The following is a 27092-nucleotide window of genomic DNA, read 5'->3' as shown; positions in this document are numbered from 1 at the left end:
TCCCGTTAGTGTATTTGACTACAGAAATATCATTTTTTAAGGCTGTCACCAAAATAAAAGACTGAAAGGTGAGTTGATATTTTTCTCACATCACTTTTTTCCCCAATCTATTTTCAGTGGAAAGAAAACAAAAAGTAGTATGCATTTATACCGTTGAATTTCAGTCAGAAAGGGATAAGTGGTATAGGTAATCCTTGAGGGAATTAGGCCATGTAAAACAGAATGTTAACTGAGCTTAACTGGGCAAAATTGTGAATAGGAAATTTCAAAAATAGGCAAAAAGGAACATATTTGTAAATTTTCTATCAACAGCAATGTAAAATCTCTCTAAAGCCATACCGAAATATTAGAAATCACTGTGGTAGATTCAATTTCCTCCACTGATTACTGGCACTGAGTAATACTTTCTGTGAGGAAAAAGAGAAATTTTGAAAGAGACCAGTAAAATTTCTTGGGCTTCTCTTGTTCTCTGTTACAGCACTACTGGAGAAGGAATCCCTACGGTAATCTTGGAAAGTTTTGGTGAGGGTTTGTCCTCAAACCAGGTTGACTCTTTTCTGGGACTTGGGCTGCCCACATCACTGTGGAATGAAGGGGACCTCTAAGGTTGGGAAAGCTGATGTATCTGTTCCAGGTCCCAGCTGCCTCCGCCCCACCGGGAGGAACAAGTCTACCCTCCAGATATCGACTAATATGTTGGCAGTGGCCACCGGGCCTGAAGAGGGTGAGTGACAAATTCCCATTTTAAGGATCAGGTGAAGGAGGCAAAGTAGAACCTACTGTTGAAGGATAAACAGGTAGAGTGATTTATGCTATAGCCTGTCCGCGGATGAATTTTTCTGTTTGGATTGCTATTCTTCAGATTTTTGTCTGAAGAACTTAGGATGGAATTTGGAGGAGAAAAGGAAAAGGGGAGTGGGACTTCTGGTAGTTAGTTCTGCAGTGTTGCAACACTCAGGTGCTTGAGGAAACATCCTGAGGTTAACCACGGGGGACAGAACTGGGCTCACTGGAGGAGGGAGAGCTGATCTAGCAGACCTGAAGAGATCGGGAAGTTCACGAAAAGGACATACGGAGCCGACCGCAAGACTCAACAAACAAAAAAAATAAGTATCGCAATTTATTTCTGATGCTGTAGAAGAGATTCTGTTTCTAAGATTTCCAAATATACCTTCCAAAAAGCTGTTTCCACTGGTTGGTTTTTATAATCTCAAAGATACGTCTCTTAAACTTTATATCCAAAATAAAAAAGAAGGAAACTTTTTAATATTTTCCTCACAGAACTTTTCCCAAATTTGTTTTCAGGGGAAGAAACTCAAGGTGCTACCGTATTCTTTACCTTCAGATTTCAGGCAGGCAGGGAAAGGTGGTGCAGTTGGCAGTCAGTCAACTAGCCACAGCTAAATAGAACGGAAAAACTGAAGTTACCTAGGACAAGTGGGAACAGGCAACTCTAAAAGTAGGAAAAATGGAAAGTTGGTGTGGATTTCCTCAGGAAATTTACTAAAAACCAAAAAATAATCTTATTAGGGATCATAGTGATAGATTGGATTTTCTCCCCTGACTACTGCCATTGGGCATTGTTCTAAGTGAGGAAACTGAAAAACTATTTTTAAAAGTTTTATTAAGAGCAATGAAATTTCTAAGGCCTGAAATTCTGTGATGTCACCTTATCGGAGAATGACTCCCAGTTATTGAGGTAAATTTTGGTGAAACTTTGCCCTCAGGCTTCACTGATTCTTTTCAGGAAGTCCGTACTCACTGCGCCAGTCGCCTGCATCGCCAGAGTTCAGGGTACGCTTCCGGCCGGGATCCCCCAGGTGCCAGTTCCAGCTTCGGCTGCCTCGGCCCAGCCAGGGTCTCTGCCGGGAGAGTCGTGTTTACCCGTCGGACATTCACGTGCTAGCCGCAGCGGCAGAAAGGGAAGGCGGTGAGTGGCAAATTCCCCGATTTGAAGGATTAGGGGTAGGAAAGAGCAAAGGACGATCTATTGTTGAGGGCTTCATGCGTTAATCAGTATTTGAAGAACCTTTGAACAAAATGCTGAGTCATGGGAATTGATTTGTGTCATCTAAAACTTATGTGCTATCATTTTGGGGATGAGACCTTGAAACTCATTTTTTAAATGAGAAACACAAATTAGGTGATGTGGAGAATGATTATATCGCTTCCTAAATGTGTCCCTGAACAGTTGATCCTGGAAATAACTGGAATGTTACACTCTGAAATTGTGGATATTTTTGTCCTTTTAGGAGTCTGTCATTCATTGTACTAATCAGATAATAATACGTATTCAGTAGAATGTAAAAATGCAACCACTCACCGTTTCCCGTCACCGTCAGATCTCTCCCAGAAAGGCACAGTTGTCCAAAGCCTTTGTATCTGTGGGCACAGGAAGATGTTCCAAGATGTCCTCCAGAAGGAATCCAGCCCCATACCTGAATCTTAAGGGCAGCTGCACTCAGCCAAGGGGAGGGCGAGGAGGGCCCGGTGGCGAGATGGTGGCAGACACCAAAGGTAAGGAAGAAGGGAAGATGTGGGCAGGATGATGTGAGGGAAAGCCGGATTTAGATCCTCTAAGGGGAGGAAAAGGCTAATTGGGGCAATTCTCTGGTTTGAGTTTTTCCAATCATTTCATAATACTTATGGAGTGCTTATCACATCTCCTTCCCTGATTACTTTTTCATCTCCCCAAAAGCCATTTCAAGGCCACATAAACACATGTTGGTGGGCAGGGGTGTGTGATGACTATACAAGGGGTCGGGTGACTAGTTCTTTCTCCTTTCTGTGTGTATAAGTCCATAATCATGAAAGGCTACAAGATGCCACGTCTTCCACACTCAGCAAGAACACCAAAATATTCACTAAATATTGATGGGGACAAACTGACCAAAAATACCGTACTAGTTTTGAATCAATATTGTGATGTCAGTAAAGTGGGTTTGGACTTGTATTTTTTTCCCTCCAAAGGATTTGACCAGAAGTCAGAAACTCCAAATGGCTTGGATTTCCCCAAGTAAAGCAACTTGGAAGAAGGAAGACAAAGACGAGGAAAATCGAAGGCTGTATCAAGCTGTGGCCCGTTGGGCGAGAGATGGATAAAGGGAAACTCTTTAAACCCGAGGCACACCCCCAGAAGCTTGTGAGAGTTCCACCCCAGGCCTTTATGGCCAGGAGGGTGGAGGGAGAAAGAAAGCAAGATTTGAGATCAAAATGGAGAGAAATTCACATTCTCCCAAAAATCCCTCTAGAAGCACATAGGAAATCCACCTCCATTAATTTATGTCAAGGGAAAAGAGGAAAGTGTTGTTTGGAAATATCTAGAGTGGCTTCCAAAAAAACACTTCAATTTTTGGGTCCCGTGTCCTGGAGGTGGCTTTCATGCCGAATATCCTGATTTGACTTAAGCCACGTATCCTTGTTGAATAATTTCCACTGCAGGTCTTCAAGGCCTGTAGAATGCTCCCACTGCCCTTCAGGTCTTAATGGCCTGATTGTGCTTCCACTGCACGTGCTTACCACTGGCGTGCTTGCAAATCAAGAGAATACTGGAGAGAGAAAAGTATGAGCTTCTTGCCATTTGATGTGTTTGAATTTCCGTGGCAGGTTTTCAAGGTTTGTTGAATTTTCTCATTTAATTATCTCCTTTTGGGTCTTCATGGCCTGCAAATTCTCTCCTTCAGGTCTTCACGGCCTGGCTCCTCGAAAAGCAAAGAGAACATATGAGGGGGAAGAGATGGTCTTCATGGCCTGTTCGGTCCTCCTGTTTAATGATCTCCTGTTGAGTCTTCACAGCCTGCTTAGTACCCCCAGTTATTCCCTCCTGCAGGTCTTTACGGCCTGAGTATTTAAAAGCAAAATGTGATGGTTGGAAGGAGAGAGGGACTTCAGCTCCATATATATTGTTTGAAGTTCCACTTCGAGTCTTCAAGGCCTGTTTAATTCTCTCAGTCAGGTCTTCATGGCCTGTTGAATTCTCCCTTTCGGGTCTTCACGGCCTGTGTACTCAAAAGTAGAGAAGAACATTTGAGGGGGAAAAGGAGAGATTGGCTTCATGCCATTTATCTTCTTGGAAAATCCACTACAGGTCTTCAAGCCCAGTTTATTTCTCCCATTGAATTCTTTCCTTCAGGTCCTCGTGGCCTGGGTACTAGAAACCCCAAGAACAGAGGAGAGGAAAAAGGAAAGATTGACTTCATGCCATTCATCCTGTTTGAAGCTCTCCAAGGCCTGGTTAACTCTTCCACTGAATGAATTATCTCCTGTTTGGGTCTTCATGGCCTGTTTAGCTAATCCATTTAATTCTCTGCTTCAGGTCTTAATGGCCTGTGTAGTAAGAAGCAGAGGGAATATTTGAAGGGGAAAAAGAAGAATTGGCTTCATGCCATTATCATGTCTGAATTTCCACCACAGGTCTTCAGGGCCTGTTTACTTCTCCCATTCAATTCTCTCCTTCAGGTTAATTCCCCCTGCAGGTCTTCATGGCCTGTTCAATCCTCTCCTTCAGGTCTTTATGACCTGCATTCTCCACAGAACAGAGAGAATATTTGAAGGGCAAAGGAGAGATTTGAATTATATACCATGTATCCTCTATGAATTTCCACTGCAGGTCTTCAAGGCCTGTTTAATTCTCCCACTGTCCTCCAGGTCTTCATGGCCTGTTTGTCTTTCCACTGCAGGTATTCACTGCCTGCGTACTCAAAGGCAAAGAGAGTATTTGAGAGGGAAAAGGAGAGATGGGCTTCATGCCCTTCATGCCGTTGGAATTTCTATTGCAAGTCTTCAAGACTTGTTGAATTCTCTCATTTAATTCTCTCCCTTCAGGTCTTCATGGCCTGCGTAATGCTCTCCTTCAGATCTTCACGGGCTGTGTACCCAAAAGCAGAGAGAATGTCTGAGGTGGAAAAGGAGGGATTGGCTTCATGCCATTGATCCTGTCAGGATTTCCACTACAGGTCTTCAAGGCCTGTTGACTTCTCCTGTTCAGTTCTCCCCTTTAGGCCTTCATGGCCTGTAAAATCATTTGTTTCAGGTCTTTATGACCTGCATTCTCCAGAGACCGGAGATAGTATTTGAAGGGCAAAGGAGAGTTTTCCTTTATGAATTCCCATTGCAGGTGTTCAAGGCCTATTTAATTCTCCCACCATCCTCCAGGTCTTCATGGCCTGTTTGTCTTTCCACTGCAGGTATTCACTGCCTGCGTACTCAAAGGCAAAGAGAGCATTTGAGGGGGAAAAGGAGAGATGGGCTTCATGTCCTTCATCCCATTGGAACTTCTATGGCAAGTCTTCAAGGCTTGCTGGAGTCTCTCATTTAAGAATCTCCCTTCAGGTCTTCATGGCCTACCTAATGCTCTCCCTTCAGGTCTTCATGGGCTGTGTAGTCAAAAGCAGAGAGAACATTTGAGGGGGTAAAGGGGAGATTGACTTCAAGCCATTTAACCTCTCAGAATTTCTACTGCAGGTCTTCAACGGCCTGTTTCCTTATCCCATTCAACTCTCCCGTGCAGGTCTTCATGGCTTGTTTCATTCTGCAATTTAATTCTCCCCTGCAGGTCTTCATGGCCTGTTCAATCACTTCCTTCAGGTCTTCACGACCTGCGTTCTCCAGAGAACAGAAAGAATATTTGAAGGGCAAAGGAGAGATTTGACTTATATGCCACGTATCCTTTGTGAACTCCCACTGCAAGTCTTCAAGACCTGTTTAATTCTCCCACTCTCCTCCAGGTCTTCATGGCCTGTTTGTATTTCCACTGCAGGTGTTCACTGCCTGCGTAGGCAAAGAGAATATATGAGAGGGGAAAAGGGGAGAAGGGCTTCATGCCATTCACCCTATATGAATTTCTGTGGCAGGTCTAGGAACTCTAAGGGAAAAAGAATGGTTTCTGGGGAACAGGAGAGACTGGCTTCATGCTGTGCACCCTGTTTAATTCTCACATTGAATTCTCTCCTTCAGGCCTTCATGGCTTGTCGAATTCCATTCTAGATTTTGTCGGCCTGTTAAATTCCCACATTCAGGGTGTTTGTGGCTGGTTTATTTACTCCATTCAATTCTCCCTTGCAGGTCTTTACTGCCTGCAGAATTCTCTCCTCCAGGTCTTCATGGCCTATTTAATTCTCCCACTAAATTCTCTCTTTCAGGTCTTCAGAGCAAGTTAAACTCCTTTCTTTCAGGTCTTTAGGGCCTGTGTTCTCCAGGGAAGTGAGAGAATATTTGAGGAAGAAAGGAGAGCTTAGCTTCATGCAAAATCTCTCAGATCACCCTCTAGCCCAGGCCTTAATGGCCCTGGCTGCCTGGCTGAGGGGAAACATTTGAGGTGGCAATAGAGAAGAGCCTCGGGATAATCCCTCCCACTAACCCCTGGAAGAGTTTCCCCCTTTATCCTCTCTCCCTGGCTGCTCAGCCTTCTCAGCGGAAGACAAAGTCCCGCAGGTCCTCTGCATCAGGTAAGAAGGGGTGCAGGGAGGATGGAACCTGTATTCTAGGGGAGGGCACGTTTGATGAGTTAGTTTGTGTGCTCTGGAACAACTGACTTCTCCCTCACCTCCCCTTCCCCTGAATTTGCAGATTTGCGTCCCGCCCACCACTCCACCTGGTCATCTGCTCCCGCCTCTCCCGCCTCTCCCGCCTCTCCCATAGATGCAGCAAACTCAAAAGGTTCAGCTCAGACTCCTCAACAGACCAAAGAGAAAGAAACAGTTAGGTGGGAGCTCTTCAGGAGGTGTGTCAGGGGCACAGATAAAGTGACTGTTGCCTGCAGTTTCATACAGACCCAGGTCACGGAATTGGCTCTGGGAGGGAGCCCGTTAAATAATACCTGTGTTCTATTTGGGAGAAAATTTACTAGAGATGAGTGTTGATTCTACAGGCTATCTCTTTGTGTGTGTGTGTACAGTTGAGAATTTAACATTATTTTCTACCCACCTGCAGGGCCAGCGTGGATGAAGAAAGGCTTGATGTGTGGGACACTCGGCTGCAGAAGAAGAGGAATGGAAAATCGGCCACTCTGGTTGGAGAAAATCAGGCAGCTCTTAAAAGAAAGCTCTTAAAACGGTTGCGGGTCCAAGCCACTACTTCCGGTCTTTATGGCCCAGACTATTGGAAAGGGAAAAGAAAGTATTTGCACTGAGCAAAAACCTCTTTGTTTAATCTTAACCCTGGAGCCTCCTGGGTTAAGCCCAGCCCAGGGATACATCCTTTCCCATCTCCCTCCATTGTTTTGCACAAAAACAAACTGGATTTGCAACTACCCAATCAGTGTTCAATGGAATATTATTTTTTATCTAATTTAAATATTGTCAAGATAAAAACAGTTTCCGCAGGGGTCAAATCAGGTTTTTTAAGCCAATGAACTAGTTAAAGTAAAATAATTGTAAAATAAGGCTAGGAAACACAAAACAATAAAATACTTTCATTAAGAATTAAAGTCTTCACTGACATAAAGACACACAGAACACTCAAACCAATAAACTAGTTAAAATAAAATAATTATAAAATAAAGCTAGGAAATAGAAATCTCAATAAAATAGTTTAACATTAAAATTAAGAATTAAAACCCACTGACATAAAAATGCATATAATACTCATTTCCATTGGACATGGATACGTGTAGCTTTTACAGGATAAAGAAATTACTCTCGGTTCTATGCATTCGCAAGATGAGAGATGGGAAAGCGTGTCTTTGGTTTTTTGGTTATCAAACATCCTAATCCCGGTTCCCGCCACATGTCCGTTGGGTGATCTTGGGCAAGTCACTCCATTTCTCTGTCCCTCCGTTCCCTCATCTGTAAAATGGGGACTAAGACTGTGAGCTCTTTACGGGATAGGGATTGTGTCCAACCTGAGCAGCTTCTATCTACCCCAGTGCTCAGTACAATGCCTGCCACATGGTAAGCGATTACCACATATACCATTTTTAAAAAAACTGGCTCAGTAATATCAGTCAGGCCCCACCAACTTATTTCAGGGGCGAATCCAGCCCTGTTTTCTAGTGACTTAGAGCTGTGCATTTGTTGGATTTTAAAATACTTGCTCTTTGTTGGGAAACCCAAGGCAGCTTCTTCTCCAGCTGGGGAACTTTTGAGTATTGGCTTCTCACAGCGCCGAGCATCTAGGGATGGAGTTGGTGAGGGAGGTGGGGTCCGGCGTTCCGGGCTCGGTCTCACCCACCCGGGACAGCAGGCACTGGGCCCCATCCGGGAGGAGCAGCACGGAGTCTCCGTGAGGAGCAGAGAAGGCTCTCGGCAGCCCCTTGGGCAGAGGTAGGAGGCGGGGGGCGGGGAAGATTTCCCAGAAGGACGGGCTCACCTGTCACCCTCGGAGTGCGCCTCGAGGGGGGAAAAGCGTCGGGCCAACAGAAGGGCTGTGCATCTGCCCCGGCCTTTCCACTCCAAAATCCACGGGGAGGATGTTTGTTCCCTTCAGCAGGAGTCTGTCAGCCTTCCCGCCTCCAGGAAGAATGAGATGAAGATACAGGTGGAGCAAGAGGGCATCCCCGGCTAGTGAAGTAGTGTCTGCACCAGCACAGGTGGCCTGGCCACTGCCCCTGTGGCCCCATATTGCAGGGGGGCGGCAGGGGCAGCACAGGGGGAGGGGAGCGGTGGGAGGCGATGGGTTGAGATGCCGGGTGTGTCGTGGTGGAAGGGAAGGTCTGATCCCACTGTAGCACTGCCACTAGGTGCCCCCCGGATCCTCAGGGAGGGGATTGTACGGGGGGGACGGTGGCAGTGCAGGGGAGGGAGGGACAGGAATGAGGGGACAGTTTGGGGTGAGGGCTGGTTCCCTACCACCTTGTCTCCATCCCCTTCTCTCTCACGCTCCTCCTTCCTCTCTGTCCAGAAGCCTCAACCACAACAGGTCCCTCCGGTTCCTGGACCACAGCCCTCTGGCCTAGCCGTGATCCCGATCGCTTGCAACTGACCACCAGCCTGCCGGTAACCACCCGGGAACAACCCCGACCTGTACTTCAGCACCGCAGCCGAGACAGCCCCCGGACCACTGCCTTAGGATGCCCAACGGAGCCCAGGACCGTCGCTGACCATCGCCAACCCTCCCCCTTAGACATGCCCGGTGAGTCTCTGGACTAGAATCCCTGCTAATAACAACTACTCTGTTACCCCAATTTTGAGCCTAAGCATCTTCCCTTCTTTATGACTTGAGCCTACTCTCTGAAACAGGGTGCGATCTGTGGAGGTCAACCAGATGGTAGACAGAAAATGCCTTTGAGGATTTTTTTCCAAGGGCATTTGTTAAGTATCTGCCATGTGTCGAACCCTGCTGTAAACACCAGGATAGGTATAAGGTCATTAGTTTAAACAAAGTCCTTGTCCCGCATGGGGCCCCGCCAACTTATTCCAGGTGAAAATGTAGCCCAGTTGTCTAGTGATTTGAGCTCTGCATCTGTTCGATTTTAAAATATTTGCTCTTTGTTGGGAAACCCAGGACAGCTCCTTCTTCAGCTGGGGAACGTTTTAGTATCTGCATCTCACAGAACCGAGTGTCTAGGGATTTAGTTCGTGAGCGTGGGCGATCCGGGCTCGGTCTCGCCCACCTGGGGCAACAGGAACCAGGCCTCATCTAGGAGGAGCAGCACAGAGTCTCCGTGAGGAGCAGAGAAGGCCCTCGTCACCCCTTGGACAAAGGTAGGAGGCGGGGGGCGGGGAAGATTCCCCCGAAGGACGGGCTCACCAGTCACCCTCGGAGTGGGCCTCGAGGGCAGAAAAGCGTCGGGCCAATAGAAGGGCCGTGCATTCGCCCCGGCCTTTCCTTTTCAAAATCCGGGGGGAGGATTTCTGTTCCCACCAACAGGAGCCTGTCGGCCTTCCCACGTCCTGGAAGAATGAGATGAAGATACAGGAAGAACAACAGGGCATCCCCGGCTAGCCAAGGAGTGGTGTGACTACGTTGGCACCAGTGGCCTGGCCACTTCCCCTGCGGCCCCATATTGCAGGGGGGTGGCAGGGGCAGCAAGGCGGGAGGGGAGCGGTGGGAGGCGAAGGGTTGAGACGCTGGGTGCGCCACTGTGGAACAGAATGTCTGATCTCATGGCAGCACTGCCACTAGGTGCCCCCCCCCCCGATCCTCAGTGAGGGGATTGTACAGGGTGGGGGGGGGCGGTAGCAGTGCAGGGGAGGGAGGAACAGGAAAGAGGGGAGTATTTGGGGTGGGGGCCGGTTCTCGACCACCTTCCGTCTCCATCCCCTTCCTTCTCACGCTCCTCCCTCCCCTCAATCCAGACCTCAACCACAATAGCTCCCTCCGGTTCCTGGAGCACAGCCCTCTGGCCTAGCCGTGATCCCGCTCGTTTGGAAGTGACCACCAGCCTGCCGGTAACTATCCGGGAACAATCCCGACTTGCCGTCCTTCATCACCACAGCCGAGACAGCCCCCGGACCAGTGCCACAGGAGGTCCAACGGAGCCCAGGACCATCTCTGACCATCACGAACACTTCTCCTTAGATACGCCCGGTGAGCCTCTGGACTAGAATCCCTGGGAATAATAACTACAATGCGTTAACCCCAGTCTTGAGCCTGAGGGTTTTCCCTCCTTCGTGGCTTGAGCCCCTTCTCTGAAAGAGGGTGCGATCTGTAGAGGTCAATTAGGTGGTGGACAGAAAATCCTCTGGAGTTTCTATGTTCTTTTTCAATGGAATTTGTTAAGCACCTGCCACGTGTCAAACCCTGCTCTGAACACACGGTAGGTACAAGTTAATTAGGTTTGACAACGTCCCTGTCCCGCATGGGGCTCTCGGTCCTAAGTAGGAGGGAGAACAGGGTTTGACTCATTGGGTGTGAGGAGGTGGAACTGAAGATCTGATCCCACTGCAACATCACCATTATGTGACCCCCTGATTCTCAGTGGAGGGATATCAGGGAGGGGACGATGGCAGTGCGGTGTGGGGGGAGGGAAGGAGGGATTCTGGGGGTGGTGGCTGCTTCTCCCCTCCTCTCTACCACCTTCGATTCTCCTCCCTCCTTTTTTCATTCTCTTCCTTCACAAGGCTCCTACCACCCTCTGAACCAAACACTTATTAAGGACGAAAGCTTCCTGGGCCCAGTCGTGAACAGATGCCTGTCGCCAACCGGAAACAACCCCGACTCATCGTTCATCAGCACCCCTACCGAGACAGCCCCGGCCCACTGCGTCAGGATGCCCACCGGAGTCTGGGACCATTGCTGAACATCGCCAACCTTCCCCCTTTGTTATGCCCGGGGAGCCTTTGGCCTAGAATCCCAGGGAATAATAAATACTCTCTGTTAACTCCAAACATGAGTCTGAGAGTCTTCCCTTCTTTGTGGCTTGAGCCTCTTCTCTCTAAGGGGGTGGGATCTGTGGAGGCCAACCAGGTGGTGCCTTGGAGGGGTTTTTTTTGTTTTCAGTGGTATTTGTTATACATTTGCGTGCATCAAATGCTGTTCTGAGCACCTGGGTAGGTACAGGCTAATTAGGTTGGACACAGTCCCTGTCCATATGGGGCTCTCAGTCTAGGTAGGAGAGAAAAGAGGAGAACCGAGGCACAGAGACGTAAAATGACTTGCCCAAGGCCACGCAGCAGATCAACTGGTGACCCCACAGCTCCCTCCAGTTATCCCTCACAAAATTCACTTAGTGACTTGCCAACACCCACTGCCTTTACTTCCTCTCCTCCAGTTCTCTCTGCCCCCTTTCACCTGGCTTCCGCCCCCTCCGCATCAGGGAGTTGCCTTCTCGGAGGTCACCGGTGAGCTCCTTTTCACCACATCCTATGGCCTCTACTCCATCCTAATCCTCCTCCATCTCTCACCTGCTTTTTACACTGTAGACCACCCCCTTCTCCTGGAGACATGATCTAATCTTGATTTCATTGAGGCTATCCTACTCTGGTTCTCCTTCCATCTGCCCGGCTGCTCCTTCTCGGTCTCTCTCATGGATGACTCCTCTTCGGCCTCCCGCCCTCTAACTGCGGTGGTCCCTGAAGGCTCAGTTCTGCGTCCCCTTCTAGTCTCCATCGGCACCCACCCCCTCAGAGACCTCACCTACTTCACTGGCTTCACCTACCATCATCTAGGCAGATGATTCCCAAATCTCCCTCTCCTGCCCAGACCTCTCTCCTCTGCGGGCTCACATTTCCTCTTGCCTGTAGGATGCCTCAACTTGGGTGTCCCGCTGGCACCTCAAACTTAAAATAACCAGAAGAGAACACAACTTCCTACCTTAATCTTGGCCTCTCCCTGACTTTCCCATCCATCACTGTAGACAGCACCACCACCCTCCAGTCTCACAAGCCCTTAACCTTGGCATCACCCTCGACTCATCTCTCTCAGTCCACAGACACATTCAACTTGTCACCGAATCCTGTCCGTCTCCCTTAAAGAATTGCTACGATGTGCCCTTTCCTCTCCATCCAAAAGGCTACTATGCTTTTCCAAGCACTTATCCTACCCCACCTTGATTATCATAGCAGCCTCCTTGCCGATTTCCCTGCCTCCCCCCGACTTCAGTCTCTATTTCACTCTGCTGCTCAGATCATTTTTCTCCGAGAATGCTCAATCCACGTCTCACACTCCTCAAGAACTTCCAGTGGTTGCTCACCCTCTTCTGCATCAAACAGAAACTCCTTACCATTGACTTTGAAGCCCTCATTTAACTCAGTCCCCATCTTACCAGCTTTGATTTCTTACCACAACCCAGCACTCTCACTTCACTCATCTAACCCCCACCTACTTGGGGGGACCTCCATCTCATCAACCTCGTTGCAGCCCAGCTAACACAGCCCTCAACCCACCCTCCAAAACGCACACGCCAAGTCCAAGTCTTGCCTTGGGTCTCAAACTCCCTCCCACTTCAAATCCAACAGATCTTTGCTTTCCCCACCTTCAAAGCTTTACTCTTTCATTTTAGAGAAAACTACCAGAACAGCCCTTCTTTCATACTACGTTAAGCAGGATGGGTCAATCACAAACAAATTTCCCCATAAAATATCCCCAGAACCACTGCCTAGGACAAGGACTCAAGGCTATCAGTGATTTTTTTAAGAAATCCCTTCCTATGAAACTTGTTCTTAGAGAACTGAGATAGACAATGGGATTAGCAAATCAAACAATATTACAAGAATTACCCATCAGAATCCCTGCCATGTGATTGGGATTTTGCCCTTAGTAGTCCTTACTCGGGGAGTAGTTGATTTCCAAGTCTGTGAATAATAATTCATAGCAATAGCTCTGAAAATAAGGCTGCCGAGTGGCATGTCGGGCAGGGAAACTGAAAAAGATCCCGCTCCATTTTCCCTCAAGGTTGTCAGGAGAGGAGAAACCAAAGTGATCACTCAGAAACCTTGTATTAAAATTCTGAACTCTTGTAGGAAAAGGATGTGTAAACCCTGAAAGAATCCTGCACTATGAAAATAAAGTACAGGAAAAGAAGAAAAGGAATTTTCTGACTGACCAAAATAACGGAGTCCTTTAGTCTTGGGAATAATGAGGGAGATGCTGCCTTGCTTTCTTGACAGACGATCTCTCTACAGATGTCACTTTAGGGTAAGCAGGGTTGGTCTGTTTTCTTTTTATTGCCTACTCACGGAAAATTGCCCAAATCCTATTTAGGGCAAGTGGGTTTGAAATATTTCCATGTCTTTCAAAACTTAAGGCTTTTAGAGAAATAACTGTGGTATTTGCTAAGCACTTACTATATGCCGGGCATCGTACTAAGCTCTGGGATGGATACAAGCTAATACCGTGCGACACTGTCCCTGTCCCATAAGGGGCTCACAGCCTCAATCCCTATATTACAGATGAGGTAACTGAGACCCAGAGAAATGAAGTGACTTGCCCAAAGTCCCACAGCAGAGTTTAGAAATTAACTCATTTCCCTGGCCCCCAAAAAAGATTCTTCATTAACAATGTAGTAATGATCAGCAGAGCATGATTTATTGACATTTTACCCTTCTGACGTATGTGACTATCGTATCCCAGAAATCAATCAATCAATCGTATTTATTGAGTGCTTACTGTGTGCAGAACACTGTACTAAGCGCTTGGGAAGTACAAGTTGGCAACATATAGAGACAGTCCCTACTCGACAGTGGGCTCACAGTCTAAAAGGGGGAGACAGAAAACCAAACCAAACATACAAGATAAAATAAATAGAATAGATACGTACAAGTAAAATAAATAAATAAATAACTAGAGTAATAAATACGTACAAACATATATACGTATATACAGGTGCCTTGGGGAAGGGAAGGAGGTAAGATGAGGGGGATGGAGGGGGGACGAGGGGGAGAGGAAGGAAGGGGCTCAGTCTGGGAAGGCCTCCTGGAGGAGGTGAGCTCTCAGTAGGGCTTTGAAGGGAGGAAGAGAGCTAGCTTGGCGGATGGGCAGAGGGAGGGCTTTCCAGGCCCCCCAAAATAGTTGAGAAATAGTTTTTTCATGGTATTTTTATCCACATTGCTGAGATGTAATTAAGGGAGTGTAGGCTTCCTAGAGTATAATAATGATAATAGTATTCGTTGAGGGCCCATGTGGTAAGTGTGGTTCTAAGCACTGGGGTACATATGAGTTAGTCAGGTAGGATAGAGTCCCCGTTCCCCATGGGGTTCATAGTCAATCTCCATTTTGCAGATGAGGGCACTGAGGCCCAGAGAAGCCAAGTGACTTGCCGAAAGTCACACAGCAGTAGGGGTGCGGAGTCGGGTTGAGAACCCAGGTCGTCCCGCCCACTCCCCACCCGGCCCCGGACTCTCCCCACTGAGCCACCATGCTCCCTAGCCAGAGGCCAGTCCCCTCCAGGGGACACAACTTAGCCCTGGGCCATTTTTCAACTTTCTCGGAATATCGTGAATGGGAAAGGGAAAATCTGAATTTCCACCGCGTCGAAGCAATAGAATCATGTGCGGAGACGCCGCGGCCCCGAGGCGGCCTCCCTTCTCCGGTGTTTGGTCCGCGGGGGGAGGAGGGAGGAGGGGATGGGGGGAGGAGGAGGAGGAGGAGGAGGTTGGGGGAGAGAGAAGGGAGGGGGAGAGAGGAGGGAGGGGAGGGGGAGAGAGGGAGGAAGAGGGAGGGATTGGGGGCGGGGAGAAAAAGCGCGGGAACAGAAGCGGCCCCGCCCCCGCACGTGGCCCGGGCCCCCGCCCCCGCACGTGGCCCGGGCCCCCGCCCCGCACGTGGCCCGGGCCCCCGCCCCTTCGCGTCCTCTACCGACACCGCTGAGGGGGGAGCCGAGGGGCTGAGGGGAGACAAAATGGAGGGGCTGAGGGGACAGGAGCCCGGGCCCTGAGGGGAGAGAGAACCCAGGGGCTGAGGGGAGAGCGGAGGAGGTGAGGGGAGAGAAAGCGGAGGGGCTGAGGGGACAGGAGCCCGGGCCCTCAGGGGAGAGAGAACTGTGGGGCTGAGGGGACAGCGGAGGAGGTGAGGGAACAGGAGCCCGGGCGCTGAGGGGAGACAGAGCGGAGGGGCTGAGGAGGAGGACAGCGGTGGATTGAGGGGAGAGCGGTGGGGCTGAGGAGGACAGCGGAGGGACTGGGGAGGACAGCGGTGGGGCTGAGGAGGAGAGTGGGGGGCTGAGGAGGACGGCGGGGGGGCTGAGGAGGACGGATGAGGAGGACAGCGGTGGGATTGAGGGGAGAGTGGAGGGGCTGAGGAGGACAGCGGGGGGGCTGAGGAGGACGGCGGGGGGGCTGAGGAGGACGGCGGGGGGGCTGAAGAGGAGAGCGGAGGGGCTGAGGAGGACGGCGGGGGGGCTGAGGAAGACGGCGGTGGGATTGAGGGGAGAGTGGAGGGGCTGAGGAGGACCGCGGGGGCGCTGAAGAGGAGAGGAGGAGCCCGGGCGCTGAGGGGAGAGCGGAGGGGCTGAAGAGGAGAGGAACCCGGTCCCTGAGGAGACACCCGAGGCTGAGAAGAACCGCGGGACGGAGAAGAGTCGGGTGAGTGAGGGGCGCGGAGGACAACCGCGGGGCTGACGGGGACCTGAGGGAGGCTGAGGAGAGCCGCGGGGACCTGAGGGAGGCTGAGGAGAGCCGCGGGGCCGAGGGAGGCTGAGTGGGGCTGGGGGGGGGAGCCGCAGGGCTGAGGAGAGTTCTCGGCTGAGTGAGGGGAGCGGAGAGGCTGAGGGGAGCAGAGGGGCCGGGGAGACCAGGGGAGGGGAGCCGCTCGTAGGGCTGAGGGGAAGGGGGAGTTGGGGAGGCGTTGTGGCTCAGTGGAAAGAGCGCGGGCTTGGGAGTCGGGGGTCGCGGGTTCGAATCCCGGCCCCGCCACTTGGCAGCTGTGTGACCTCGGGCAACCATCTTAACTTATCTGTGCCTCGGTCACCTCATCTGTAAAATGGGGATTAAGACTGTGAGCCCTAAGTGGGACAACTTGATCACCTTGTATCCACCCCCAGCGCTTAGAACAGGGCTTTGCACATAGGAAGCGCTTAACAAGTAACACCGTTATTATTACTTTGTGGAGGAGCTGAGGGGAGCAGAGCACGTGAGGGGAGGTGGGATGAGGAGAGCGGAGGAGAGCAGGGGCGGGGGGAGTCGCGGAGCTGAGAAGAGCCCCGAGGCTGAGGGGAGTCGGCTGAGGGAGGGGGGCGGGGGGGGGGGCGCTGGGGCTGAGGGGAGACCATCAGGGGAGGGGAGGGGAGGGAAGCGGCCGGCTGAGGGGAACGAGGGACGGGGGCTCAGGGCTCTTATACTTTCCAAGCGCTTAGTACAGTGGCCTGCACACAGTAAGCGCTCACTAGGTGCGTTTGAATGAATGAATGAGAATGGAGAGGCTGAAGGGAGCCGCGGGGCTGAGGGGAGCGGCGGAGGTGAGGGGAACGACGGGACTGGGGAGGAGTCAGGGGAGACACCGGGCTGAGGGGAGCCGAGGGGCTGAGGGGAGCCGAGGGGCTGAGGGGAAAGAGAGAGGCTGAGGGGAAAGAGAGAGGCTGAGGGGAAAGAGAGAGGCTGAGGGGGAAAAGAGAGGCTGAGGGGGAAAGAGAGAGGCTGAGGGGGAAAGAGAGAGGCTGAGGGGAAAGAGAGAGGCTGAGGGGGAAAAAGAGAGGCTGAGGGGGGGAAAGAGAGGCTGAGGGGGAAAAGAGAGGCTGAGGGGGAAAAGAGAGGCTGAGGGGAAAAAGAGAGGCTGAGGGGAAAAAGAGAGGCTGAGGGGAAAAAGAGAGGCTGAGGGGAAAAAGAGAGGCTGAGGGGAAAAAGAGAGTCTGAGGGGAAAAAGAGAGGCTGAGGGGAAAAAGAGAGGCTGAGGGGAAAAAGAGAGGCTGAGGGGAAAAAAGAGTCTGAGAGGAAAGAGAGAGTCTGAGGGGAAAAAGAGAGGTTGACGGGAAAAGAGAGACTGAGAAGAAAAAGAGAGGCTGAGGGGGAAAAGATAGGCTGAGGGGAAAAAGAGGCTGAGGGGAAAAAGAGAGGCTGAGGGGAAAAAGAGAGGCTGAGGGGAAAAAAGAGTCTGAGAGGAAAGAGAGAGTCTGAGGGGAAAAAGAGAGGTTGACGGGAAAAGAGAGACTGAGAAGAAAAAGAGAGGCTGAGGGGGAAAAGATAGGCTGAGGGGAAAAAGAGGCTGAGGGGAAAAAGAAAGGCTGAGGGGAGAGGGTGAGGGGACCCGAGGAATGAAGGGGAGACGAGGGGCTGAGGGGACCGGAGGAGCTGAGGGGAACGGAGGGGCTCAGGGGGGCGGAGAGGCTGAGGGGAGCCGAGGGGCTGAGGGGGGCGGAGAGGCTGAGGGGAGCCGAGGGGCTGAGGGGGGCCGAGGGGCTGTGGGGGGGAGCCGAGGGGCTGAGGGGAACGGAGCCGGTAAAGAGAGCGGCGGGATTAGGGGGGAAGCGGCGCGAGAGTGGGAGGCGACGGGGCGGAGGGGACTGAGGGGCGCGGGGGAGGGAGGTGGCCGCCTGAAACACTTCCGTCTAAGCGCTGAGAGGGACCGGTGGGTCGCTTTCCTAGACGCGAGGGAAGCCCCAAGTGAAAAGCAAATTAAAATAAGAATTCTCAAACCGAGAGAATTCCCAGCACAAACTCCGCGGCCTCTGAACTAGAGAAATGGACCCGATTGGTCTTTCCGAAACAGCCACGTCCCTTGAAATGGTTGGGTGACTATTCTGTGTAGTCTGCTTCTCCGGGTCGGGATGGGGTCACTTTTCCTTCCTCAGACACCAGCCCGCTGCCCTTCGCCCTCCGGCTCCCGCCAGCGTCGGAGGAGAACTAAAAAGAATTCCCTCCCGCCCAGAGGAGCGAGGTAATACTACTACTACTACTGCTACTAATAATAATGACATTTATTAAGCGCTTACTATGTGCTTACACTGTTCTAATCGCTGGGGAGGTTACAAGGTGATCAGGTTGTCCCTTGGGGAGCTCACAGTCTTTATCCCCATTTTACAGATGAGGTAACAGGAACGGAGAAGTTAAGTGACTTTCCCAAAGTCACACAGTTGACAGTTGGCAGAGCCGGGATTTGCACCCATGACCTCTGACTCCAAAGCCCGGGCTCTTTCCACTGAGCCACGCTGCTTTGATTGACCTGGCCAAAATCATGGCAATCCCTTTAGCCTTGCTATCACTAGGAAAAGTCTTTCACTTTCTTCAAGACTTCAATTTAGCCACTATTTACATTTTAGCCCACGAAAAACAACTAGGAACTATTGTTATCGACTTCTCTACTAAACCTCTTTTTCGGTTCAAGAGACCTCAAGTACCATACCTCTCTAGCTGATCTTTTCAGCGGGAGTTCAAAAGATGCCGACACTCTGAAATTGCTGGGGGCAATTTTCATTCACATGATATACTTTCCCTCAAATATTTAGAAGAGGAAAAAAATACTACCATCCATCTTTTTGACACCCAACATTACTATGTAACAATTTAGGAGAAGAAACTGATACCTGTTCTGTTCTAGGAAGACTTCGCTGAGGGGTGTGTGCTCCTACGGAGATCAAGTTCTCTACCGCGGCTTGGTGACCAGGACATCCAGAGGGGAGAGAAACTGACTACCTGGTGGAGGAAAAAAAGGAATATCTCAAATTAGTTCTGAAGTAGAAAAATTCTAATTCTATATTCTATTAATACACTTTTGAATATTTATCTCATGAATATTTAAACGAATCATAAAAAACAGAATTGGGTGACTTTTTCTCACAGAGCTTTTCCCCAGGTTTCCCAATCAGTTCTCAGTGGAAGAAAATGTGTTTTCTATGTTTGCAATTCATTCAAGGAGAGAGAGGTGGTAGACTGAAACCTTGAGACAATTACCCAAAGTCAAATAGAATGTTAAGTAAATTCTTCTATGAAAATAAAAATGGTAAAGTTTAAAAGTATGTTAAAAGAAAACTTGGTTTTCAAATTTCCTGAGAACTTAATATCTCCTTAAAGCCAAATCCATTGCTCATGAGAAATCCCTGTGATTTCCCCAGCTTTCTCCACTGACTACTGGCATCGGGTAATGTTCTAAGAGATGAAATGGATAAACTTTCAAAAAGAGCCCTGAAAGTTCATGGTCCTGTAGCTCTGTGTTGTAGCATTAATGGAGAAGGAATTTGCATTTTTATCTAGGAAGATGTTAGTGAGCCTAATTCTCTTCAGGCTGGTTGATTCTTTGCAGGAAGATGGACTGTCTGCCCAAGTCCTCGGTGTCTTCAGACTTCAGGGGACGCCTCAGGCCGGGAATCCTGGAGAACTGCCAATTCCCACTTCCAGTCCCTGCCTCTGAGCCAGGTACTCCACCAGGAGAATCCTGTTTGCCTGCCAGGCACTGCCATGTTGGCAGCAACCACGGGGTGGGGAGGTGGGGAAAGAGAAATTGAGTGCAGTCCTGAAGATGAGGAGGAGGGATTTCTAAGGGTTTTGTGTGTTTGTTTTGTCCGAAGAATTGGGAAGGACTGGAACCTGCTGGGAGGAGAAAAAAAAAGGGGTGGGGGGCTTGTGGGAATCTGTTCCACCCTATTGTGTCACTTCTGTACTCTGAGGAAATACCTTAAGGGGATTCAGGGTGGACAGAACCAGGCCAAAGGAGGACTGAGAGGAGGAGAGCTGCTTTGAATCCAGCAGAATCCACTCGCCTGGAACATAAGGAGCAGAAAGAATGCCTGGCTCAAAAAAATAAGTACCTCAAAATGGATTTCTGATACTGGAGACAAAAATTGATTTCTTTGTTTTCCAAATATACCTTTAAAACAGTTGCTTGCTGCCATTATTTTTTTCCACCACAAAATATTTCTCTTTAACATTCAAGGAAGAAACTTGCTAAGATTGCCCTCTCAGAACTTTTTCCCCGACCTGTTTTCAGTGGAAGAAACTCAAGGTTCTGGGTTTTACACCTTAACGTTTCAGTCAGGGAGAGATAGGTAGTGAAGTTTAGACCTGAGGGAATCCTGCCAAGTTAAATAGATTGTCAAGTGAGGTTACCCAGGGAAAACCGGAGTAAGAAATTTTAAAAGTAGGTAAAGAGGAATTTGATTAAAAATTTCCTGAGGATATTTACTTAAAATCTCCTTAAAACCTAATTCCTCCTTATATATCATTTTGAAAAATACGGTTTCCTCCACTGACTACCAGTATTGGGTGATGTTTTGAGAGAGGAAAATGATAAACTTTAAGAGGCACAAGCGAAATTTCTTGTACTCCTAGCTCTCTGTTGCAACATTATTTGAGAAGTAATATCTATTTTTATCTAGAAAGATTTTGGTGAGGGTTGGTGCTCAAACCCAACTGATTCTTCCTAGGAACTCACATCGCCCACATCTTCATCCGTGACCCTGGTGTTCAGTGGACGCCTCCAGTCAGGAAGCCTGAATGCCAGTTCCAGTTCCCATCTGCATCCTCCCAGCTTGATGCTCAGTTGGTGAAGACGGGTCTACCCTCCAAAGTACCCACATGTTGGCAGCAGCTGCAGGGCAAGAAGATGGTGAGGAAGAAATTCTTCTGCATTAGAGATTAGATGGTGGGAAGAAGGCAGGACCTACTGTCAGGGGTCGATTTTTGCTACAGCCTTTCTGCAGGTGAATTTTAATGTTGAGAGAATGCTACTTTTAGGCGACTTGTGGAATTTTTTTTGTTGTTGTTAAATATTTCATCCCAGAAAATTATGAAGAAATTCATCCTGCTTGAAGAGAAAAGGGAAAGGGGGAAGTGATTTGGGGCAGTTTGTCCTGCATTTTGTGTCCCTCAGGAGCTGGAGGAAGTATTCTGAAGCAATCTACTGAAAACAGAGCCAGGCCCACAAGAGAGGGAGCTGCTGAAGGTCGAGCAGTCCATTTGCAGTGGACGTAGGGAATTAACCGTCTGTCTTAAAGAAAGTGAGTACTTTAATATATTTCTGATGCTGGAGAGAAAATTGTATTTCTAAGTTTTCCAAATTTACCCTTGAAAAAAAAACTGTTTGTTCCCATTGGTGTATTTGACTACAGAAACATATTTTATAAGTCTGTCACCAAAATAAAAGATTGACTGATGAAAAGATGGACATTAGTTGATATTTTTCTCATGACACTTTTTTCCCCAATCTGTTTTCAGCAGAAAGAAAATGAGAAGCGGTTTTTTTTTTTTACCATCGAATTTCAGTCAAGGAAGAGATAGGTGGTCTAGGTAAGCCTGGAGGAAATTAGGCCAAGTAAAATAGAATGTTAACTGAGTTTGACTCAGGAAAAAAATGTGAACGGGAGATTTCAAAAGTAGGCAAAAAGGAAAGTGATTGTATATTTCCTCTGGACATTGACTTAAAATCTCCCTAAAGCCATATAGAGCCATTAGAAATCATTGTGCTAGATTCAGTTTTCTCCACTGATTACTGGCACTGGGTAATATTTTCTGTGAGGAATAAGAGAAATTTTCAAAGAGACCAGTAAAATTTCTTGGGCTTCTCTTGTTCTCTGTTGCAGCACTACTGGAGGAGGAATCCCTGTTGTAATCTTGGAAAACTTTCGTAAGGGTCTGTGCTCAAACCAGGTAGATTCTTTTCAGCTAGGACTGCCCACTTCACTGTGGAGTGAAGGGGACCTCTCAGGTCAGGAAAGCTGAAGTATAAATTCCAAGTCCCAGCTGCCTCCACCCAACTTAGGAGAAGTTACTGATACCTGTTGTGTTCTAGGAAAACTTCCGGGAGCGTGTATGTTCCAATAGAGATTGACTTGTTCTCAACTGCGCCTTGGTGAACAGGACATCCGTAGGGAAGAGAAGAAGTTGACTAACTGGTGGGGGGAAAGAGTTGTATCTCAAATAATTTCTGAAGTAGGAGAAAAATTCTAATTCTATACAAAGTTTTGAATATTTATCTGAATCCTTATATGAAATAGAAATTTCTCACAGAGCTTTTCCCTAATTTGTTGTCAGTGGAAGAAAGTTTACGTTCCCTGTTTGCATTTCAGTCGGGGAGAGCGAGGTGGTAGAGCTAAACCTTGAGACAACTATACAAAGTCAAACAGAATGTTAAGTATGGTCTACTAAGAAAATAAAACTGGGAAAGTTTAAAAGTAGGTTAAAAAGAAACTTGATTTCTAAATTTCCTGAAGAAATTGACTCAAAATCTCCTTAAAACCAAATCCATTCCTTATTAGAAATCCCTGTGACAGACTCAGCTTTCACCAGTGACTACTGGCAATGGGTAATGTTCTAAGTGAGGAAACTGAGAAACATTCAGAAAGAGCCCTGAAAGTTCACAGTCCTGTAGCTCTGTGTTGTGGTATTTTTGGAAAAGGAATCTGCGTTTTTATACGCGAACATGTTAGTGAGGCTTGTGCTCAGACCTGGTTGATTCTTTTCAGGAACATGGATTGCCTGCCCAAATCCCCTGTGCCTTCAGACTTCAGGGGACACCTCAAGGAGGGAAGCCCATAGACCTGCCAATTCCCACTTGCAGCCCCTGCCTCTGAGCCAGGTACTCAACCAGGAGAATCCCGTTTGCCTGCCAGGCACTGCCATGTTGGCAGCAGTCACAGGGTGGGGAGGTGGGAAAAGGGAAATTGAGTGCAGTTCTAAAGATGAGGAGTGGGGGTTTCTAAGGTTTTTATTTCCATGTTTGTTTGGTTTGTCTGTAGAATTAGGACAGAATTGAATCTGCTGGGAGGAGAAAAGGAAAGGGGTAGGAGGAGGTGGGTGTCTGGGAGTTTGTTCTGCACTGTGGTGTCACTTTCATACCTGAGGAAATATCCTGAGGGGATTCCAGGTGGACAGAGCCTAGCTAAAGGAGGAGGAAGAGGAAGGAGAGCCGCTTCGGATCCAACAGGCCAGGACACTCGCCCAAGAACTTAAGGAGAAGAAAGAATGCCTCGCTCAAAAAAATAAGTACCCCCAAATGGATTTCTGATATTGGAGACAAAATTTGATTTCTTCATTTTGCAAACATACCTTTAAAAAAGTTGCTTGGTGCCATAATTTTTTCACTACCAAATATTTCCCTTCAACTTTCAAGGGAGAAGCTTTTGTTAAGAACACCCTCTCAGAACTTTTTCCCAATCTGTTTTCAGTGGAAGAAACTCAAGGTTCTGAGTTTTACACCTTAACATTTCAAGTCAGGGAGAGATAGGTCGTGCAGTAAAGACTTGAGTTAATCAAGTCTTTAAAGAGAACGTAAAGTGAAGTTACCCAAGAAAAACCTGAGTAGGAATTTTTACAAGCAGGTAAAAAAGGACCTTGATTATAAATTTCCTTAGGAAATTTACTTGAAAATCTCAACACCAAACAAATTCCTCCTTAGACATCATTGTGAGAGATACAGGTTTCTCCACTGACTACTGACACTGGGTAATGTTTTGAGTGAGGAAAATGATGAACTTTAAGAGGCACAAGCAAAATTTCTTAGACTCCCTAGCTCTTTCTTAGGGCATTACTGGAGAAGGAATCCCTATTGTTATACAGAAAGATTTAGATGAGGCTTGTTGCTCAAACCCAGTTGATTCTTCCCAGGACGTTGCATCGCCCACCTCTTCATCCGTGACCCTGCAGTTGAGTGGACGCCTCAGGTCAGGAAGCCTGAATGCCAGTTCCAGCTCTCAGCTGCCTCCGCCCAGCTAGGTGTTCAACTGGTAAAGAAAGGTCTACCCTCCTAGGTACCCACATGTTGGCAGCAGCAGCGGAGCAAGAAAACGGTGAGTAAAAAATTCCTCTGATTAAGAGATTAGATGGTGGGAAGAAGGCAGGACCTACTCTCGGGGATGAATAGATTGATCAATTTATGCTACAGCCTTTCTGCAAGTGAATTTGAATGCTGAAGGAATGCTAACCCTCGGTGACTTTGGGGATGATTTGTTGTTGTTGTGGCTAAATATTTCCCCCTAGGAAATTATGAAGGAATTCATCCTGCTAGAAGAGAAAAGGGAAAGGGGCTAGGGATTTGTCCCGCATTTAGTGTCCCTCACGTGCCTGAGAAAGTACTCTGAAGAAATCTACTGTGAGGAGAGCCAGGCCCACAAAAGTAAGAGCTGCCTAAGGTCCAATATGCCCACGGAGACAAGGACATTTGCAGTGGAGATAAGAAGTTGACTGTCTGCCTTAAAGAAAGTGGTAAGTACTTTAATTTATTTCAGCTGCTCAGGGAAAATTCTATTTCTAAGTTTTCCAAATTTACCCTTGAAGAAAACTGTTTGTTCCGACTGGTGTATTTGACTACAAAAATATCCTGTTAAATTCTATCACCAAAAGATGGCCTGATGAAAAGATGGACATTAGTTGATATTTTTCTCATATCACTTTTCCCCCCAAATCTGTTTTCAGTGGAAAGAAAACTGGAAGTACTATGGCTTTATACCTTGGAGTTTCAGTCAGGGAATGATAGGTGGTATGGGTAAGCTTTGAGGCAATTAGGCCAAATAAAAAAGAATGTTAACAAGCTTGTCTTGTCTTTTGCTGTCGAGTCACCTCCGACCCACAGTGACACCGTGGACACATCTCTCCCAGAACACCCCACCTCTGTCTGCAATTGTTCTGGTACTATATCCATTGAGTTTTCTTGGTAAAAATACAGAAGTGGTTTATCTTTGCCTTCTCTGGTGCAGGAAACGTGAGTATCCAGCCTCGAAACTCTCCCACACAGCTGCTGCCCAGCACAGGTGAGTTTTAACTTGTAGCAGATTGCCTTCCATTCTCTAGCCACTGCCCAAGCTAGGAATGGAATGTGTAGGCCTCTGCTTGATTCTCCCTCCCATAGTCGAGAGTGCCAGAGTACTGGAAACTCCCCAGGTGCGACCCTATGAGGGGTAACTGAGCTTAACTAGGAAAAAATATAAATAGGAAATTTCTAAAGTAGGCAAAAAGGAATTTGATTAACTTAAAATCTCCTTAAAGCCATATAGCCAGATTAGAAGTCATTGTTATAGATTTCTCCATTGCCTACTGGCACTGGTAATACTTTATGCAAGCAAAATGAGAAATTTTCAATGAGACCAGTAAAATTTTGTACTTTGGAGAAGGAATTAAAATTGGAGAAACAATCTCTGTGGTAATCTTGAAATTTTTGGGGAGAGTTTGTGCTCCTACAAGGTCAATTCTTTTCAAAGTGGGCTGCCCACATACTGTGGAGCGAAGGAGACATCTCAGGTCAGGAAAGCTGAAGTGTCTGTTCCATGTCCCGGCTACCTTCACCCAACTTAGGAAACGTAATTGGTACCTGTTTTGTTCTAGGAAAACTTCGGTGACGGTGCGTGCTCAAATGCAGATCGACTTCTTTCCAACCGCAACTTGGTGACCAGGACATCCGGAGGGGAGAGAAGGTGACTACCTGGTGGGGAAAAAAAGAGTATCTCAAATTATTTCTGAAGTAGGAGAGAAAATTCTAATTCTGTACTCCACAAATAAACTTTTGAATATTTATCTCATGAATATTTACCTGAAACTTTATTTTTAAATCAGAGAAATTTCTCACAGAGCTTTTCCCCAATTTGTTTTCAGTGAAAGAAAATTTACATTCTCCTATGTTTGCATTTCACTCAGGGAGAGAGAGGTGGTAGAATTAAGCCTTGGGACAACTACACAGAGTCAAACAGAATGTTAAATAAGGTGTACTAGAAAAATAAAAATGGGAAAGTTTCAAAGTAGGCTAAAAAGATGCTCGATTTGTAACTTTTCTGAGGAAATTAACTTAAGTTTAAAATCTCTTTAAACCAAATCCATTCCTCATTAGAAACCTCTGTGATAGATTCAGCTGTGATTCCACTCACTATTGGCATTGGGTATTGCTCAAAGTGAGGAAATTGATAAACTTTCAAAAAGAGAGAGCTAAAAGTTCGTGGTCCTGTAGCTCTGTGTTGTAGCACTATTGGAGAAGGAATCCAAATCCACGTTTTTATCTATGAAGATGCTGGGAAGGCTTTGTGCTGAAACCTGGTTGATTCTTTTCAGGAACACATACTGCCTGCCCAAGTCCCCTGTGTCTTCAGACTTCAGGGGCTGCCTCAGGCCGGGAAACCTGGAGCTGCCAATTCCCACTTCCAGACCCCTGCCTCTGAGCCAGGAGAATCAGGTTTGCCATGGTGGCAGCAACCACAGGGTGGGAATGTGGGAGAGAGAAATTGAGTGCGGTTCTAAAGATTAGAAGGGGGGATTTCTAAGGATTTTTTTTTTGTATTTTTGTTCAGTTGATCTGAAGAATTACGAAGGAATTGAACCTGCTGGGAGGAGAAAAGGACAGGGGTTGGTGGGGCGGGGGGGGGGGGGGGGGGGGGGTGTTTCTAGGAGTTTGTTCTGCACTATGGTGTCACTTTCATACCTGAGGAAATATCCTGAGGGGATTCCAGGTGGACAGAGCCCATCCAAAGGAGGAGGAAGAGGAGGGAGAGCTGCTTCGGATCCAACAGACCGGGACACTCGCCTAGAACGTAAGGAGCAGAAAGGATGCCTGGCTCAAAAACATAAGTACCTCAAAATGTATTTTTGATATTAGAGACAAAATTCCATTTCTTCATTTTCAAAATATATCTTTAAAAGAGTTGCTTGCTGCCATCATTTTTTCCACCATAAAATATTTCTCTAACTTTAAAGGGAGAAACTTGTCAGGGTCACCTTCTCAGAACTCTTTCCCTAACTGTTTCCAGTGGAAGAAACTTAAGGTTCTGGGTTTTACACCTTAACATTTCAGTCAGGGAGAGGTAGGTGGTGGAGTAAAGACTTGAGTTAATCATGCCAAGTTAAATAGTATGTAAAATGAGGTTACCCAGG

The 27092-nt window shown here is 47.9% G+C and overlaps 1 protein-coding gene, 1 long non-coding RNA gene and 1 other non-coding gene across 3 annotated transcripts; 1 reads left to right on the top strand and 2 right to left on the bottom strand.

Annotated features, from left to right (window-relative positions):
• Positions 1-8116: 8116 nt before the first annotated feature.
• LOC119930017 lies at positions 8117-11256 on the top strand. Its single transcript, XM_038748425.1, has 5 exons — positions 8117-8220; positions 8565-8626; positions 8881-9069; positions 10102-10467; positions 11001-11256. The coding sequence occupies exons 1-5, from the start codon at positions 8117-8119 to the stop codon at positions 11177-11179; spliced, it is 900 nt and encodes a 299-aa protein (XP_038604353.1). The 3' UTR covers positions 11180-11256.
• A 7581-nt stretch (positions 11257-18837) lies between these two features.
• LOC119929509 lies at positions 18838-26729 on the bottom strand. Its single transcript, XR_005451567.1, has 3 exons — positions 26644-26729; positions 25546-25656; positions 18838-18941 (listed from the first exon to the last, which is right to left on the bottom strand). It is a non-coding gene; the product is annotated as an uncharacterized LOC119929509 (long non-coding RNA).
• On the bottom strand, positions 24999-25136 carry LOC119930248. The gene has a single exon (XR_005451733.1). It is a non-coding gene; the product is annotated as a small nucleolar RNA SNORA7 (small nucleolar RNA).
• Positions 26730-27092: the final 363 nt, after the last annotated feature.

Source organism: Tachyglossus aculeatus, chromosome 6 (assembly GCF_015852505.1).
Source record: "Tachyglossus aculeatus isolate mTacAcu1 chromosome 6, mTacAcu1.pri, whole genome shotgun sequence".
Taxonomy (NCBI): Eukaryota; Metazoa; Chordata; class Mammalia; order Monotremata; family Tachyglossidae; genus Tachyglossus; species Tachyglossus aculeatus.
Note: the sequence above shows the minus strand (reverse complement) of the source record. Positions and strands in the feature narration are given on the sequence as shown.